The sequence below is a fragment of the Strix aluco genome, chromosome 13 (genome assembly GCF_031877795.1).
Source record: "Strix aluco isolate bStrAlu1 chromosome 13, bStrAlu1.hap1, whole genome shotgun sequence".
Lineage (NCBI taxonomy): Eukaryota > Metazoa > Chordata > Aves > Strigiformes > Strigidae > Strix > Strix aluco.
The window spans coordinates 20725966-20741721 of NC_133943.1; the positions used below are offsets into that span (position 1 = coordinate 20725966).

The 15756-nt window shown below is 57.8% G+C and overlaps 3 protein-coding genes across 3 annotated transcripts; all 3 read right to left on the bottom strand.

Moving 5' to 3' along the window:
* Positions 1–3625: 3625 nt before the first annotated feature.
* LOC141929193 (protocadherin beta-15-like) lies at positions 3626–6202 on the bottom strand. The gene has a single exon (XM_074838375.1). The coding sequence runs from the start codon at positions 6065–6067 to the stop codon at positions 3626–3628; it is 2442 nt and encodes an 813-aa protein (XP_074694476.1). The 5' UTR covers positions 6068–6202.
* Positions 6203–6820: 618 nt separating this feature from the next.
* LOC141929390 (protocadherin beta-16-like) lies at positions 6821–9476 on the bottom strand. Its single transcript, XM_074838742.1, has one exon. The coding sequence runs from the start codon at positions 9390–9392 to the stop codon at positions 6894–6896; it is 2499 nt and encodes an 832-aa protein (XP_074694843.1). The 5' UTR covers positions 9393–9476; the 3' UTR covers positions 6821–6893.
* Positions 9477–10197: 721 nt separating this feature from the next.
* Positions 10198–14581, bottom strand: LOC141929389 (protocadherin beta-15-like). The gene is made up of 2 exons (XM_074838740.1): positions 12062–14581; positions 10198–11194 (listed from the first exon to the last, which is right to left on the bottom strand). Exons 1-2 carry the CDS (start codon positions 14498–14500, stop codon positions 11075–11077), a joined length of 2559 nt encoding a protein of 852 aa, XP_074694841.1. The 5' UTR covers positions 14501–14581; the 3' UTR covers positions 10198–11074.
* Between the last annotated feature and the right edge of the window lie 1175 nt (positions 14582–15756).

Consider the following 15756-nt stretch of genomic DNA (forward strand, 5'->3'; position numbering starts at 1 on the left):
CCTTGGGGAAGCCGTGCTGCCTGTCTCCAGTCACCTCCCTGTCCTCCAGGTGCCTGAGCGTAGCTTCTACGACGATCCGTTCCATGAGCTTCCCAGGCACAGAGGTGATGCTGACAGGCTGGTAGTTCCCAGGGTCCTCCAAGATACCCTTTTTGAAAATGGCTGCAATGCTTCTCTTCTTCCAGTCACCGGGGACTTCTCCTGTCTGCTGTGATTTTTCCAGTATCCTGCAGGGTGGCTTGATACTACATCAGCCAATGCCCTCAAGACTCTGGGATGCATCTCGCTGGGTCCCATAGACTTGTGTATGTTCAGGTTCCTCAGGTGTTCTTGAACCTGATCTTCTCCTACAGTGGCAGGGACTCTGCTCCCCCAGTCTGTGCCTTGATGTCCATCCACTCAGGAGGTGTGGGAACAGAGACTGCCACTGAAGACTGAGGCAGAAATTTGTGGGGTACGTCAGTCTTCTCCTTCTCTCTTGTTACCAGTTTGCCGGTTTTGTTCATTGGGGACTGCACTTTCTTTGACCTTCCTTTTCTGGCTGACATAGCTATGCAATCCCTTCATATTATTCTTGCTGTTCCTGGCCAAGATCAGCTCAAGACAAACTTTGCCCTTGTGACCCCATCCTTACACAACTTGCAATGTCCCTATACTTTTCCCAGGACACCTGTCCCTGCTCCCACTGCCTCTGCATTTCCCTCTTGCCTTTAGTTTGACCAGCAGGTCTTTACTGAGCCATGCTGGTCTCCTGCCTTCCTATCCTGATTTCTTACATGTGGGGATTGGGAGCTTTTGGGCTCTTTTGAAAGTGTCCTTACAGATCTGCCTCTTCTGTTCTGCTCCCTTGTCCCTGAGGGCAGTTTCCCAGGTTGTGCATTGACTGACTCCTTGAACAGCTGGAACTTTGCTGTCCCAAAATTCAGGGTCCTGGCTTCACTCTTTGCCTGACCCATATCCCTCAGGACTGTGAACTCTGCAAGTGCATGATCACTGCAGCCCAGGCTGCCTCCAGTCTTGATGCCTCTGAGTAGCTATTTGCGTTGGTGACCAACAGGTTGAGTAACTCATCTGCTTTGGCAGGGCTGTCTATTATGGGGCCTAAGAAGTTATCCTTCCTAAAGGGCACCTCCAAGAAGCCCTTTGGGACAGCTCTGCCGTGTCTTCAGGCTCTCCAATACAGGAAACAGCCTTCCCTCTCATAGAGTTAAACGCGTAATAAACTATCTACCCATGAATTGCATCAGACACGTGGAATCTCCAGGTGGAATAAACCATGAAGCAGATGTTTTGCACTAGGAGATGCTGGTTCCTTGTCATCTCACTAAGATGACAAACTGACTCTCTGAGACATCATTCACAACTCCGTTTATCATAGCTCATGCTGTTAGAAGAGGTTAGCATAGAGAATCCTACGTCCCTTCAGATGTGGAGGACCCTGAGCAGAGCAGCTTCACACAGGACTCCAGCCATGCGCAGCATGCCATGCAGAGCCCTGTCATGGAAAAGAAAGAGTGCCTCTGCTTCAGGCATTCCAAATATTACAGGCCTTTCCTGCCACACAGCAATTCTACTCATCATTTCTACTGTAACAGTAAAAGAAGTTCCCCTGTGCACGTCTTGCTCGCAGGTGTCTTTCTCTCCAGGAGCAAGTGGAAACTGCCTGCAGGTTCCTCGGTTACAGGGAGCTGGCGGAGTTTGTCCTGCTGCCCAGGGATTTATGCAGCACAAAGCAGAACAGCACAGCACAGCACAGGCCTGTGCCTTCTCTGTTTCACTGGATCATTCACTCCTCGATGCACAAGAGTCATGTGGTCAGCATCGCTACACCAGCCTCTCCTCAAGACTTCCCTTTTTATCGGGGCCTTTGTGGAAGGGACGGCTGTAGTCCTCTGCATTTCCTGAGAGGGAATCCTCTCCCTGCTACTAGATTTCACCAAACTCATGGGGCTCCCCCAGATACTCTCCAAAGGAACACGTATGCTGTCTTTGTACCATCCATCTCCTGAAAACCTTTAGAATTAAAATACTTTGTGCTGAAAAACCTCAGAGTTGCCACCTGCAGCTGGAGCTGTTGGGAGACTTGGCAGCGTTGCTCCCCCACCTCACTGCACTGCAGAGGCCTTTGCACATCCACGGCCCCTGTCAGGGGAGGGGACAGTTTCCCCTCACCTGGATCTAACTGGGCTCTGTCACAGCCAAGAGCTCAGTGCTCAGAAGACCCACAGAGCCCTGACAGCATTTCCCTGCTCCCCACGATTTTTCCAAATGCTCTGTCAGCTGCGTCTCCAAACTGAAGGAATGTACCCACTCAACTTTACCTCAGCCAAGGCACAAAATGAGAAAAAAACTCCCAGCCTTTCGAAAATCTTGACAGAGCTTTTGCAGGAAGAACATCTCTACAAAGACCACTGTCTCCACACAAGGCATTCAGGCGTTCCCTTTATTTCTCTTTTACACACAAGGACATCCCGGCTTACAACGATACACTTCATAACTGCGGCAGCACAGAGCGTGAGGGCTTCCAAATATTCCATGTGACATGGCCTTCACTCAAACAATCTGTGTCCTAGATGGGGTGACAGTCCTTCTGAAGAGGAATAGGCAAAACAATGCTAAACGAAGCTCACAGACTAGAAGGAGAAAGGGCAAAAAGGAGAATGCAAATGCTCTAACACAAACCCAGAAAATCATATTGGGACAGCTTGCCACTGCCATCCACAAACCTCTGAATTCAGCAACAACAATGACAAGACCAAACTCAACGGCTCTTTTGCAAGTTCATCTCAGTTCTGCCTTCAGACAAAGTCCTCTGAAGCAACTTGTGGACTTTCCTTGCAATGCACCCAAAGGCAATGAACACGTTTGCCCAACTCTGAACACTTCCAGCCTATGCCAACACCGTTGGTGCTGCTCTATTTCCAAGGCAATCCCAAGGAGGCAGCCCACACGCCCAACCCCCTCTCATGGGCCAAAGGAAGATCTCGTGTGTTCTGCTGCTCTCCACTAGAGAAGATGCGACTGCTGTCCTCAGAGGGTCCCAATACCCTTCATGCCCACCGAGCAGGAATTGTGCACATCGCAATAGTTAGGTGTGCGCAACTCCCTGCTTCTCCGGGCAGCACCAGTGCAGTGTATACAGACACACAGACATCCCGGAGCCAGAGAAGAACGAGCCCCATAATTGCAACACATGGTGACACAGTACTCACAACTTCCTTGATTTTTGGACCAGGGACAAGGGCTACGTGCATTTCTGTGAGCATGTGAGTTGTCTGTCTGAACATCCCATCACATTACAGCATGGAATTCGAGGCTCCACGGTCTTGGCTCATTGCAAGTGAGACAAAAATTTAGCAGGGAACCCGGGAAACAACCCCAGTCTGGAAGCATTTCAGAAATGTTCATAAGGGATCTGAAAAATTTCCTGAGTGATGGAGCAGTACTTTCTTTTGTTTGGTTGTTTTGGAGGTGGAGACAACCTTTCATATGAATTCAAACTTGTGGGAAATTGGTGACACCAACTGCAAATGCAGATTTACTCTGGAGGAACCACTGCCACACGCTGTAGCCTGGATCCCTTCCTATCACGAGGCACAAAGCCTCTGGCCGTGCTGACTCCGTGCTAGTTAAAGGAAAGACTATTGAACTGTTCCACAGAGAGTGTCCCTGGGTTCTCTGGTGCCGTGTCGTCCACGGCCATAGGGCCACGGGGGAAATCGAGATCATCATCGGCGCCTCCGCCCATGGCACAGTGCTGTGGTGGCAGGCTGGGGACGATGGGCTTCAGGAACTTGAACTCGCTGTTGCCCGAGCCCGTGGTGAGGCCGATCTCATAGCAATAGGCGTGGGGCAGGGTCCCCGCAGCGGCCGCATCAGCCAGGCCGCTCTGCAAGTGCCCGGTGCCATAAAGCACGTGCTCACCCTTCAGCTCCTTTCTCTTGCACACCTTGCGAGTGACAAAGGCTGTTGTGGACACGAGGAAGAGGAGTGAGACGAAGACCAAGGAAATGATTAAATAGGTGGTCAGGGAGCCACCCTCGTCCTCCGTGGCCAGGCTGCTGTGGGGCAGGCGCACGTCTGAGAAGTCCTTGAGCAGGAGTGCGCTCAGTGCAGCAGTGGCTGACAGCGGTGGCCGCCCGTTGTCTCGCACCAGGACGACGAGCTTCTGCTTCACGGCGTCCCTCTCCGTCACGGGCCTCCTCAGACGCACCTCCCCGCTTTGGGCACCCACCGCAAACAGCCCGGGGTCAGTGGCCCTCAGCAGGTGGTACGAGAGCCACGAGTTCTGCCCCGAGTCAGCGTCGATGGCCACCACCTTGGTGACGAGGTAGCCTGCCTCAGCTGACATGGGCACCAGCTCGCTGGACGCTGGGCTGCTGTCCTGGGCTGGGTACAGCACCAGCGGCGCATTGTCATTCTCGTCCACCACAAGCAGGCGGACAGTGACATTGGCACTGAGAGGAGGACTCCCTGCATCGGAGGCGCTCACCAAGACCTCGATCTGCCTCACCCGCTCATAGTCCAGGGGCCGCAGCACAAACACGTGCCCGTTCTCAGAGTTCACGGAGATGCAGGAGCAGGGAGGCTGCTCTGCGGGCTGGGCTGGGGACAGGGAATAGGTCACCTTGGCATTGGGCCCCACGTCAGCATCCGAGGCGCTGACGGCTCCAACGAGCACCGTGGGGACGTTGTTCTCAGGCACGTACATGGTGTACGATGTCTGGTTGAAGACAGGCGCGTTGTCGTTGACATCGGAGATGTCCACTGTGAAGGTCTGGGTGGTCGTGAGAGGAGGTGACCCTGCGTCTGCTGCTGTGACACTGAGGATGTACCGAGCCGTCTCCTCCCGGTCCAGCACGCTCACGGTCACCAGCTCATAGTAATTCTTATAGGCCGGCCGCAGGGAGAACGACAGCTGGTCCTCGAGGGCACAGGAGATCTTCCCATTGGCACCAGCATCCCGGTCCTTGACAGCAAAGAGGGCGACCACCGTCCCGGGTAACACGTTCTCGGGGAGGGGGCTGCTGAAGGAACTGACCACCAGCTCCGGTGCATTGTCATTCACATCCACCACCTCCACCAACACCTTGCAGATTGCTGAGAGTCCCCCGCCATCCGTGGCCCGCACACTGAGCTCGTGAGTCTCTGCTGCCTCAAAGTCCAGAGGTTTTGTAAGCCGAATTTCACCACTCACAGGGTCAATCACAAATGCTGAGTGGCTCTGGCCCACCACTTGGCTGAAGTCATAGGTGATGTCCCCATTAGGTCCTGCGTCCTTATCGGTTGCCACCACGCTGAGAACCACAGAGCCCTCTGGGGAGTCCTCCAAAACCTGCCCAATGTACAGCTTCTGTGTGAATGTGGGAGCGTTGTCATTGACATCCAGAACAACAATGTGGATTTGGGTGGTCCCGCTCCTGGGTGGAGAGCCCCCGTCCACGGCAATGAGACTGAAACCCACCTCTGACTGCTCCTCTCGGTCTAGCGCCTTTTCCAACACCAGTTCCACATATTTTTCATCCATACTCTGACTCCCGAAGGAGACGCTAAAGTACTCGTTCTCGGGAGCGATGCTGTAAGCCTGGACGCCGTTGCTGCCAACATCCAGGTCCCGAGCCCCCTCCAGCGGGAAACGCGAGCCCGGGTTGCTCGTTTCCGGGATCTTCAAAGTGACTCGTTCCTCCGGGAAAGCGGGCGAGTGGTCGTTGATGTCCTCCACGGCCACCTCGACCCGAAAGAACTGCAGGGGGTCGGCCAGCAGCAGCTCCAAGGGGAGCGTGCACGTCCCGGACTGCCCGCACAGCTCCTCCCGGTCCAGCCTCTCCGCCACGACGAGGCGGCCGGTGCCGCGGTCTAAGCGAAAGCGCTGCCGGCCGTCCTCCGAGGCCAGGCGGGCGCGGCGAGCCGAGAGCTGCGCCGGGGCCAGCCCCGCGTCCTCCGCCACGTTGGCTACCACGGAGCCGCTCTCGCCCTCCTCGGCTACGGAGTAGCGGAGGGGCTCGGGGCGAGCGGGCGGCACGGAGAGGAAAGCAGCGAGACAGAGCACTTGCCTTGCGATCGCCATGGCGGGGCGGCGGACAGCCTCCGTCTCGCGGGTCGCCGATCGCCCGCGCAGTCCTCCGGGGAAAGCGGCGCCGGTAGCAGCGCGGCGGGGCGGCGGCCGCTCTCCCTCCCTTGTCGCCGAGTCCGTCAGGCGGCGCGGAGCGCGGCCGCCGTGGCCCGGCAGCGGATGGCCGGGGCACCGCTCGCCGCCCGGCTCGGCTCGGCTCGGCTCGGCTCGGCTCGGCTCGGCTCGGCTTGGCTCGGTTGCGCCGGGCTGCGCTGGGCTGCGCTGGGCTGGGCTGTGGCGGGCAGCGCCGGGCCGGGCTCGGCCGCCTCCCCGCCCGCAGCCGCTCGCTCGGCGCCGCCTTGGCCGGGAGCACCACCCTGCGGCCCGCGGCGGGACTGCGCCCGCCGCCGCCCGCTGCCCGCGCTGCCGGCTCGCCCCGGCACACGGCCCCGTGCGCACCCGCGCGGCTGCCGGCCGCTCGCCCGCCTCGGGACCCGCGGCAGGGACGGAAGCGCAGGGAAGGTGCTCCCAGAGCCCCACAGTGCCGTCTCTGGAGCCGAGCGCACGGGCAGCGCTGGCAGGTGCCCCGCGGAGTCTTCCGCTGCCCCGGGGAGCCAGGCTGTGCCCCCAAGAAACACGGATGCCTGACAAGCGGGAGGTGTTTCCCACGGCACCGTGGGGCGGAGGGTCAGCCCGGGGGGACTGAGCCACGACCCCCGGCGTGAAAAACCCGGCAGGAGGGTCCGCATGTCCAGTACGGAGGTAACAGCACAGAACGGCACTACAGGTACTCGGGAATCTCGGGCTGTGGACGAGGAAATGAGGCGCGTCCCAGCAAGGCTCAGGCGTGGACGCGGCTGCCGGCCGCCCAGTCCGGCGTCTGAACGGGAGGAGGAGCTGCGATCCCCGCGTTGGCTTCTCTCTCGCCCGCGGGCTGCGAGCTGCACATCGGTTCTTCGGGCTTGGCCGCCCCCGCCTCAGCGCTGCTTTGCCGGCTGGGCAGGACGGGCCTCAGGAACTGGAATTCGCTCCTCCCCGAGCCGGTGGTCAGGCACGCTTCGTAGCGGTAAGCCGGCGACAGAGTGCCCGTGCCGGCCGCGTCCACGCCGTCGGGGTCGAAGTCGCCGTCCGCGTAGCAGCGGGCAGAGGGAGGCGAAGGGCGTGCCCGGAGGCGGGCCCTGCAGAGCTTGCCCGCCGAAAAGGCGAGGACGGACAGGAGGAAGAGCGACGAGACGCAGCCCAGGGAGGCGATGAGGTAGGTGGTGAGCAGGTCCTCCTCGACTGCCTGCGGCTGCTGCCTCCCCACAGGAGCTTGGGAGATCTGGAGGAAGGCGTCGGAGAAGCCGTGCACCAGGGCGATGCCGAGGGTGGCGGTGGCGGAGCGCGGCGGCTGCCCGCGGTCTCGCACCAGCACGACGAGTCTCTGCCGGGGCGCGTCCCGCTCCGCCACGGCCCGCGCCGTGCGCACCTCGCCGCTGTGCAGCCCCACGCGGAACAGCGCCGGCTCCGTCGCCTTGGCCAGCTCGTACGACAGCCACGCGTTCTGCCCCGCGTCCGCGTCCACCGCCACCACCTTGGCCACCAGGTAGCCCGCCGGCGCCCAGCGCGGCACCAGCTCGCCCGCCGCCGCGCTGCCGTCGGGGGCCGGGTGCAGCACGACGGGCGCGTTGTCGTTCTCGTCCCGCACCACCACGCGCAGCACCGCCTGGGCGCTGAGCGGCGGCGAGCCGCCGTCGGCAGCGCGCACCGCCACCTCGAAGGCGCGCACCTCCTCGTAGTCCAACGGGCGCAGCGTCCGCACGGTTCCGCTCTCCGCGTCCACAGACACAAACGATGCCGCAGCGGGGGCGCCCGGCTGGGGCGGCCCCAGCGCGTATCTCACGCGGGCGTTTTCTCCCGCGTCGGCGTCCGTGGCGCTCAGGCGGCCCAGGCTCGTCCCCGCGGGCTCGTTTTCGCTCAGCACCATGGTGTAAACGGCCTGGGCGAAGGTGGGCGCGTTGTCGTTCACGTCCAAGAGCCGCACGAACAGCGTCTTGGACGCCGAGAGCGCGGGGGAGCCCTCGTCGCGAGCTCGCACCGTCACGTTGTACTCGGCCACCTGCTCCCGGTCCAGCGGCTCCGATGTCACCAGCGCGTACGCGTCGTCTGCCAGCGACGTGATGCTGAAGGGCTGCTCGCCCGGCAGCTCGCAGCTCGTCCTGCCGTTGTCCCCCGAGTCCCGGTCCCGCACGTTGAATAGGGCCACCACGGTGGCCGGTGGGGCGGCTTCCGAGAGGGCGCTGGTGAGGGAGGTGATGATCACCTCGGGGGCGTTGTCGTTCACGTCGTCCACCCGCACCTCCACCTTGCAGTGCGCGGACAGGCCCCCTCCGTCTGTGGCCTGGACGTCGATCTCGTAGGTCTTTGTTTCTTCATAATCCACAGGCTTTTTGAGTCGAATCTGCCCTGTCTTTGAATTTATTTGAAACGTCTGGCGATTTTCCTCTGAATTTTGAACTATGGAGTAGGCTATTTCCCCGTTCGTTCCTGAGTCTAAATCTCTAGCAGATACCGCCACCACTAAGGTATCCGGGGAACTATTTTCTAATACTCGGACTTTATACAGACTCCGGATAAATACCGGGATGTTGTCATTTATATCCAGGACTACCACGCGGATTAAGGCTGTACCAGAGCGTGGTGGAGACCCACCATCCACAGCCGTGACACTGAAAGCCACTTCTGCCTGCTGCTCCCGGTCCAGGGCTCGATCCAACACCAGCTCGGCGTATCTCCTACCATCACTCCGCCTCCGGGTGTAGATATGGAAATAGTCGTTCGAGCTGATACTGTAATGCTGAAGGCTGTTGTTCCCCACATCTGGATCCTGAGCGCTTTCCAACAAAAATCGAGCCTCCGGCATTACACTTTCCGGGATTTTTAAAACTATCTCTTTATTTAAGAACACGGGAGCATGATCATTGATGTCAGTGAGGCTTACCTCAGCTCGGAAGGACTGCAGTGGGCTCTCCAGCAGCACCTGGAAACGCAGCAGGCAGGGCTCGCTCTGCCCGCACAGCTCCTCCCGGTCCATCTGCTCTCGCACCACCAAATCCCCGGTGTGTTGGTTCAGCTGGAAATACTGCTTTTCTCCTTCAGGAACGAGCCGAGCCTGTCGAGCCGATAATTCCTCACCGGTCAGTCCCAAATCCTTAGCGATATTGGCCACAAAGGAGCCTCTCTCCGCCTCTTCGGGCACAGAGTACCGGGCGGTTTCTGCTCTCACCCCCGACACGCAGAGGAGCAGGATCAGAGCCACCGCTCGCCCCGGGAGCGGTTCCTCGCTCTTCCTCAGCTCCATTCCCTCCCGGCGAACCGATCTCCTCCCGCTGTGAGCTGGATGGAGCTGCCGATCAGCCTGCCGACCCCCGAGCCGAGCAGCTCCGCGAACGGCCCCGCCCGGCCGGGCCCCGGGGGCAGTGGATCCGGGAGCTGCGCGGAGGATCCGCGGTCAGCAGCGGCACCAGGCGGCCGCCCTGCGGAAGGACACAGAGATTTCCCAGCGCGAAGACTGCAGAACACGCTGTCTTGCTCTGCTCCGAGATCAGGGCATACGGATTTAACTGCCCATACAACCCTGTTCAAGGTATGGCTACCATTTGAATGCCTTTTATTTGAAAACGAGATTTATTTAAAGCTTTTTTTTCCTAAGGTCCCTCCCTACAACAGTTTGAACTGTTTATGCACAGTGAAGAAATTACTTTTAGGCTGTTTTACTAAAACGTTTGCTATTGTTACAAGTGTCCAGCATCCAGAGTGAGCTGGTCCATGAACCATGGCAGTGGTCGCCATGTGGTTCCCAGTAGTAATTCTCAGGCGGGTTTCTGGAATGGACCGAGATTGTTTCCCCATTCACGACCTCTCAGGCTGGGAGTCCTAGCAAAGGCGCTGGGGGCAGCAGCTCTCGGACCTCAGCTTGGCTCAGAAAAGCCCCCTCCACCTTGCTCCGGCTTTTGAGAACAGCGTAGTTTCGGGTCACACTGATTTCCCCTGCATAAAATCCACTCCAAACGCACGGATTTATCCCCGAAATCCAGTTCTTGGGGTGGGTATTTCCTAGGCGATGACTGCGACAAGTGATGTCCAAGAGAGCACACTCACGCGAGGGAGTTCCAAGTAGGTTTTATTGTTTACTGTGATCAGGCATTTGATTCTTAAAAATGTGTGAGTGACAGGAAATATCACATTACTTTATAGATCATTACTGATTAATGAAAAGAAAACAAAGTTTCTTGACGTCCTATATTCTACAGTGCCTTAAGTTTATTGTGAACATTTTAGCCTATTTTACTGTAAAACCACAAAGAGTACTTTTAATTATCTACGACCTTATATTTAAAAAAAATTAAATGTTCATTTCAACTTTACATTACCAAAAAAAAAAAAAAATTGCTCAAAGCCCACTCTTTACAGTATGGAGAACCTGTAAACTCCTGGTCAAATATGTGAACTGTCAGCCGGTTCTACTGTAATCAGTGACTGCTTGTTATTAAGGAATTCTTTTGCAAGCACCACTTAATTTTGCTTAATATCTGTTTGGTCTGGTATTGAACAGACTGCAGAAAATTTAAGACAGTATTACAGAGCCCTCTTCATAAGGAAAACAAAACAAAACAAAAAAACCCAAACCAAACAAGAACAACATCGAAACACAGAAAAGGTGATGTAGGAAAAAGTTATCTTGAAGATCTGCTTCCAGTTTTCAGTATTTCCCTTAAGATTCAGAAGCAGTAGCATTCTCACAATTATACATCAAGTCTCAGTGTAATCAACATGCAACACAGTCTGCCTCCTCCATCCATATCGCCATTACAAAATACCTACATGGATAAAGTACTGCTCAAGGGGAGAGAGGTTTTGTCCTCTCTCAGAGAAGTCTTGTACCTAACTGGTACGTTTTTGGTGCATGTCTGGTCTCTTCATTCTCTTTTCCCTGTGAGGCCGTTAGCCAGTGAGGACAGACATGTTTGTCTTTCTCTTCACTTACTGATGGGTGAGCCAAGGGTTTTGATCACAACTGACATTTACCTTCATCCCCCTGTTTGCTGTGCAAGCTGCTTCCTCAGGTCTGGGGCCCGTGTCTTCAGAGAGGGGAGCTCTGCCCTGCAAAGAACAGAGAGTGGAGGTTGTCATTTGGGCATTGAAGGTAAGCAGGCATCAGCGAGAAGCTTAGAGGGCACATGTTACACCAGTGAGTGGGTGACACCACTCATCTCTACCCAGAGCCAAAGAGGAGGTTGGTCTCTCACCTGAACGGGGAAAATTTAATCTCAGAAACCATCCTCTACTGTGAACATCACAAAGACACTACTGCAAATCTTTGTGAGTCTGAAGAAGTAATTTAACATGGTAAGAGCCCAAAATAAAACCACTTTCTCACAAACAGCAAATGTGGTTTTAGTGTTGATGTATCAAGATGGGTCCTCATCTCCCCTGAGGCTACTGTGACAGTGATGTGACACCCCTTTGCATCCTTGTCCCCGCAGTCCCGGTTAGACGCTGGACAGGACCGCTACATTCCCGGTGCAGCCGCCTCCGGGAGGACGTGTCCCTTGGAGCCGTGTTGTTCCTGCTCTGGGTCCCTACGGGCTCTACACAGTGCGTGAACAGGACCCACTGTGGGGCTCACACCTCCATAGCCCTACTTTTGATCTTCTGAGGGTCCAGCTGCCCCGCTTTGCGGTGACAAAGACTTGATGTACCGCGAACACTCAGGGCATAGAGCTGGATGCAGAGCGGCGCGGTTAGTCTGCACTTGAGGAGCAGCTGAGCCGTGCCGGATCCTCCTGGGAGGCCCCCGCCAGCGGCTCTGAGACCCTCTCTACCCTCTCCTCCGACCCCAGTAGCTCCTCCACCACTAACTCCGCAATATCGATAGTCCTCACTGCCAGGGGTGATCACCCCCCCACACCCCTGCCGCGCTTCTCCACCCCGCTCCCCCCATCGCCTCGGCCCGGTCAGGTCTCTCACCTGTGCAGCCCAGTCGCCTTCTTCCCCGAGGTTGGCCGCCTCTTGCGAGCACACCGAGCTCCGCTGTTCGCCCTGGCCGGGGGGCAGCCCGGCGGGGAAGCAGGGGAAGAGGGGCCTGAGGAACCGAAATTCGCTGTTGACGGTCCCAGCGGCAAAGCAGACGTCGTACACGTAGCTGCGGGACAGGGAGCCCGCATCGCTCTCCGTGGCAGCCTTCGGGAACGTGGGCAAGGTCTCCGCCTCTCTCCGCCTGGCCCGCCGCACCTTCACCACCACGACGGCCACCGCGGTGGCCAGGAACAGCGCCGACACGCAGGCCAGGGAGGTGATGAGGTACAAGGTGAGCGCCCCGTCGGGCTCGGGGGCCGGCGCTTCCTCGCTCACCCGCAGATGGGCGTCGGAGAAGCCGTGCACCAGGGCGATGCCGAGGGTGGCGGTGGCGGAGCGCGGCGGCTGCCCGCGGTCTCGCACCAGCACGACGAGTCTCTGCCGGGGCGCGTCCCGCTCCGCCACGGCCCGCGCCGTGCGCACCTCGCCGCTGTGCAGCCCCACGCGGAACAGCGCCGGCTCCGTCGCCTTGGCCAGCTCGTACGACAGCCACGCGTTCTGCCCCGCGTCCGCGTCCACCGCCACCACCTTGGCCACCAGGTAGCCCGCCGGCGCCCAGCGCGGCACCAGCTCGCCCGCCGCCGCGCTGCCGTCGGGGGCCGGGTGCAGCACGACGGGCGCGTTGTCGTTCTCGTCCCGCACCACCACGCGCAGCACCGCCTGGGCGCTGAGCGGCGGCGAGCCGCCGTCGGCAGCGCGCACCGCCACCTCGAAGGCGCGCACCTCCTCGTAGTCCAGCGGGCGGAGGATATAAACATCCCCGTTTTCAGAGTTGACCGACACGTCGGGCTGCTCCTTGCCCTCCTGCCGCACCAGCGCGTAGCTTATGCGGGCGTTTTTTCCCGCGTCGGCGTCCGTGGCATTCACGCTGCCGATCCGGAGCATGGGGCTGTTGTTCTCCGTGACCAACATGGTGTAAACCTCCTGGGTGAATTCTGGGGGATTGTCGTTCACGTCTGATATCTGCACGAAAATGCTTTTCCGAGAGCTCAGCCGCGCCTTCCCCCAGTCCATGGCTGTGATGGTGATGTTATACTCCGCCGTCCTCTCCCTGTCTAGCGCCGCGTTTGTTCTCAGTTCGTAGTAATTATCAAAAGTAGGGGTGAGACTGAAGGGCAGGTCTCCATCGATCGCGCACTCCATCCTGCCATTGTCCCCGGAGTCCCGGTCCCGCACACTGAACAGGGCCACCACGGTCCGGGGCGGAGCGTCCTCGGGAATGGAGGCGGTGAGGGAGGTGAGCGCTATCTCCGGGGCGTTGTCATTCACGTCCAGGACCTCCACCTGCACTTTGCAATGCGCAGACAGCCCCCCGCCGTCGGTGGCTCTCACCATCATCTCGTGGTTTTCCGCTTCCTCAAAGTCCAGGTTGCCCGAGACCCGAATCTCCCCAGTGGCAGGGTTCAGCTCGAAGAGCTGCCGGGCCCGCTCCGATGTCTGGGTGAAGGCGTATCGCACTTTTCCGTAGGACCCTTCGTCGGGATCCGCGGCCGTGACCCTGACCGCCAGCAGCCCCGGGGGGCTGTTCTCGGCCAGGCGCACCTCGTAGACCTCCCGAGAGAAGACCGGGATGTTGTCATTGGCATCCAGCACCACGATCCGGATCTGAGCTGTGCCCGACCTGGGTGGCGAGCCCCCGTCGGTGGCGGTGAGGAGTAAATTCAGCTCTCGCTGCTCTTCGCGGTCCAGCTGCCGCTCTAGGACGAGCTCCGCGTATTTTGCTCCACCTTTCCGTGTTCCGAGAGCGAGGGAGAAATGCGGGTTGGATCCGAGGCTGTAGTTCTGCAAACCGTTACTGCCCACGTCCTTATCCTGGGCGCTTTCCAGAGGAAAACGGGACCCGGGAGGTGTTGTTTCCAGAATCTCTAAAACCATCTCTTTCTCCGGGAACACGGGGGAGTTGTCGTTCACGTCACGAATCTCCACCTCCCCTCGGATCAACTGCAACGGATTTTCAAAGAATATCTTAAAGAAGAGTGTGCAGGTATCACTCTGCGGACAGATCTCCTCTCGGTCCAGCGACTCCTTTACCGTCAGGACTCCGGTGTTTTGATTGAGGCGGAAAAGCTGCTCGTTCCCCTCGGACACAACGCGGGCCTTGCGAGCTGCGAGCTGGCTCGGAGCAACCCCCAGGTCGTTTGTAATATTGGCGACAAAGGAGTCCCTCTCCATTTCCTCCGCCAGAGAATAGCGGAGGGTTTCGGCCGCGCTCTGACACACGAAAACGCACAGAATAAACAAGCTCACTTGCCTCTTGCTGCCTCCGCTCCGTCTCCCACACGCCACTACTCTCCAGAAAAGCCATCCGCCGTCCCCCGTGCTTCCCAGCATTTTAAAGCAGCGTCCGCGGCAGAGCGGTGTTTGTCAGGAATCCCGGGGTAAGGGAGTCCGAAAGCCGTCCCGACTCCGTGCCCCGCCGCCCTTCCCGAGCAGCTCACACGGTTTTTTTGTCTCCCTGTGCCTGCAGATCCGGTGCGGGCAGAGAAACCTCCCGGTCCGTGGCCAACACCCCCACCCAGCGTCGCAAGGGGGAATATTTCCTCTGCCTTCTCATTCGGGGTAGCGCTGCTGGTGTGGAGTTTGCTGCTTGAATCTGCGCTCTCCGTGCCGAACCGAAGCCCGAAGGCGCAGTGTAAATGCTCCCTTCGTTTGGAAGCAGGCTCCCTCCCCGCTCGGGGTATCGCTCCCCACCTCGCAACCGCCAACTCTTCATACACAGCGCTTGGTTTTCCTCTGTGTTGTGTAGGCACTGCAAGATCTGCCACTTCCAAAGGATGCATTGCGGGATTTTCCTTCTCTTCTCCACTTGTTCATGAGCACAGGGCAGTTAACAAGTGGGGCGGGTCAGAGAAGCACCGCTACTGAGTGAGAGCTGGTGCCAGGGACATGTCCCGAAAGCAAAGGCTTCACCATCACCCTAACTCACCATCACATTACAATGATAATGCTGTTCTAGGACACGTCATCCTAATGTTGTTTTCTTCACATTGTGTATCACACCTCGCCCAAAGGACACACAACTTTGACAGAAGTGTCCTCCCCTGCCGCCTGCTGAGCTTTGCACCCATGATAAGGTGTGTAACACTCGTGAAAAACGTTCCCAGCCGTACACAAACACTGAAATGCTGCAACCTGTTTTCATGTTTTGGGGGTACACAGTTCTTTCTCCTCTGATGTTGCCACACAGATTTGAAATACTTTAAAGGTGTCTGTAATCGGAGGTCAGACCTGAATTCCTGTAGCTGTGTAAAGATATACGGCCAGCAGGTACTTAATACAAGTCAAGGAAACAAAGAGGAGAGCTGTTAATTAAACCCTCAGATACACAAACGCTAACGAGCAGGAGCTAGCGGAGACAATAGCAAAGACCAGGGATCTAACGGCACTGATTGATGGGCCATTAAAGGAACCATTCAAGTGCAAACTCCAGAAGGTTCAACCAGAAACTCCGTAAACGATGAGGGACTGGGGAGGAAGATTATCGTGGATTATCAGAAAAGGTCTCACAGGAAAGAGCAAACTGATTAGGAGATGTTTGAGGGGGGTTCTAGGAATATGCAAATCTTATTATGGGGTGATTAGAGGCA

What these genes read in the sequence shown, in the direction of transcription:
- LOC141929193 (XM_074838375.1), bottom strand. Translation starts at nt 6,067, where the DNA reads ATGGCGATCGCAAGGCAAGTGCTCTGTCTCGCTGCTTTCCTCTCCGTG.
- LOC141929390 (XM_074838742.1), bottom strand. Translation starts at nt 9,392, where the DNA reads ATGGAGCTGAGGAAGAGCGAGGAACCGCTCCCGGGGCGAGCGGTGGCT.
- LOC141929389 (XM_074838740.1), bottom strand. Translation starts at nt 14,500, where the DNA reads ATGCTGGGAAGCACGGGGGACGGCGGATGGCTTTTCTGGAGAGTAGTG. An exon ending in AAGGCGACTGGGCTGCACAG is followed by an intron (nt 11,195 to 12,061) that starts GTGAGAGACCTG and finishes TGTTCTTTGCAG; the next exon opens with GGCAGAGCTCCCCTCTCTGA.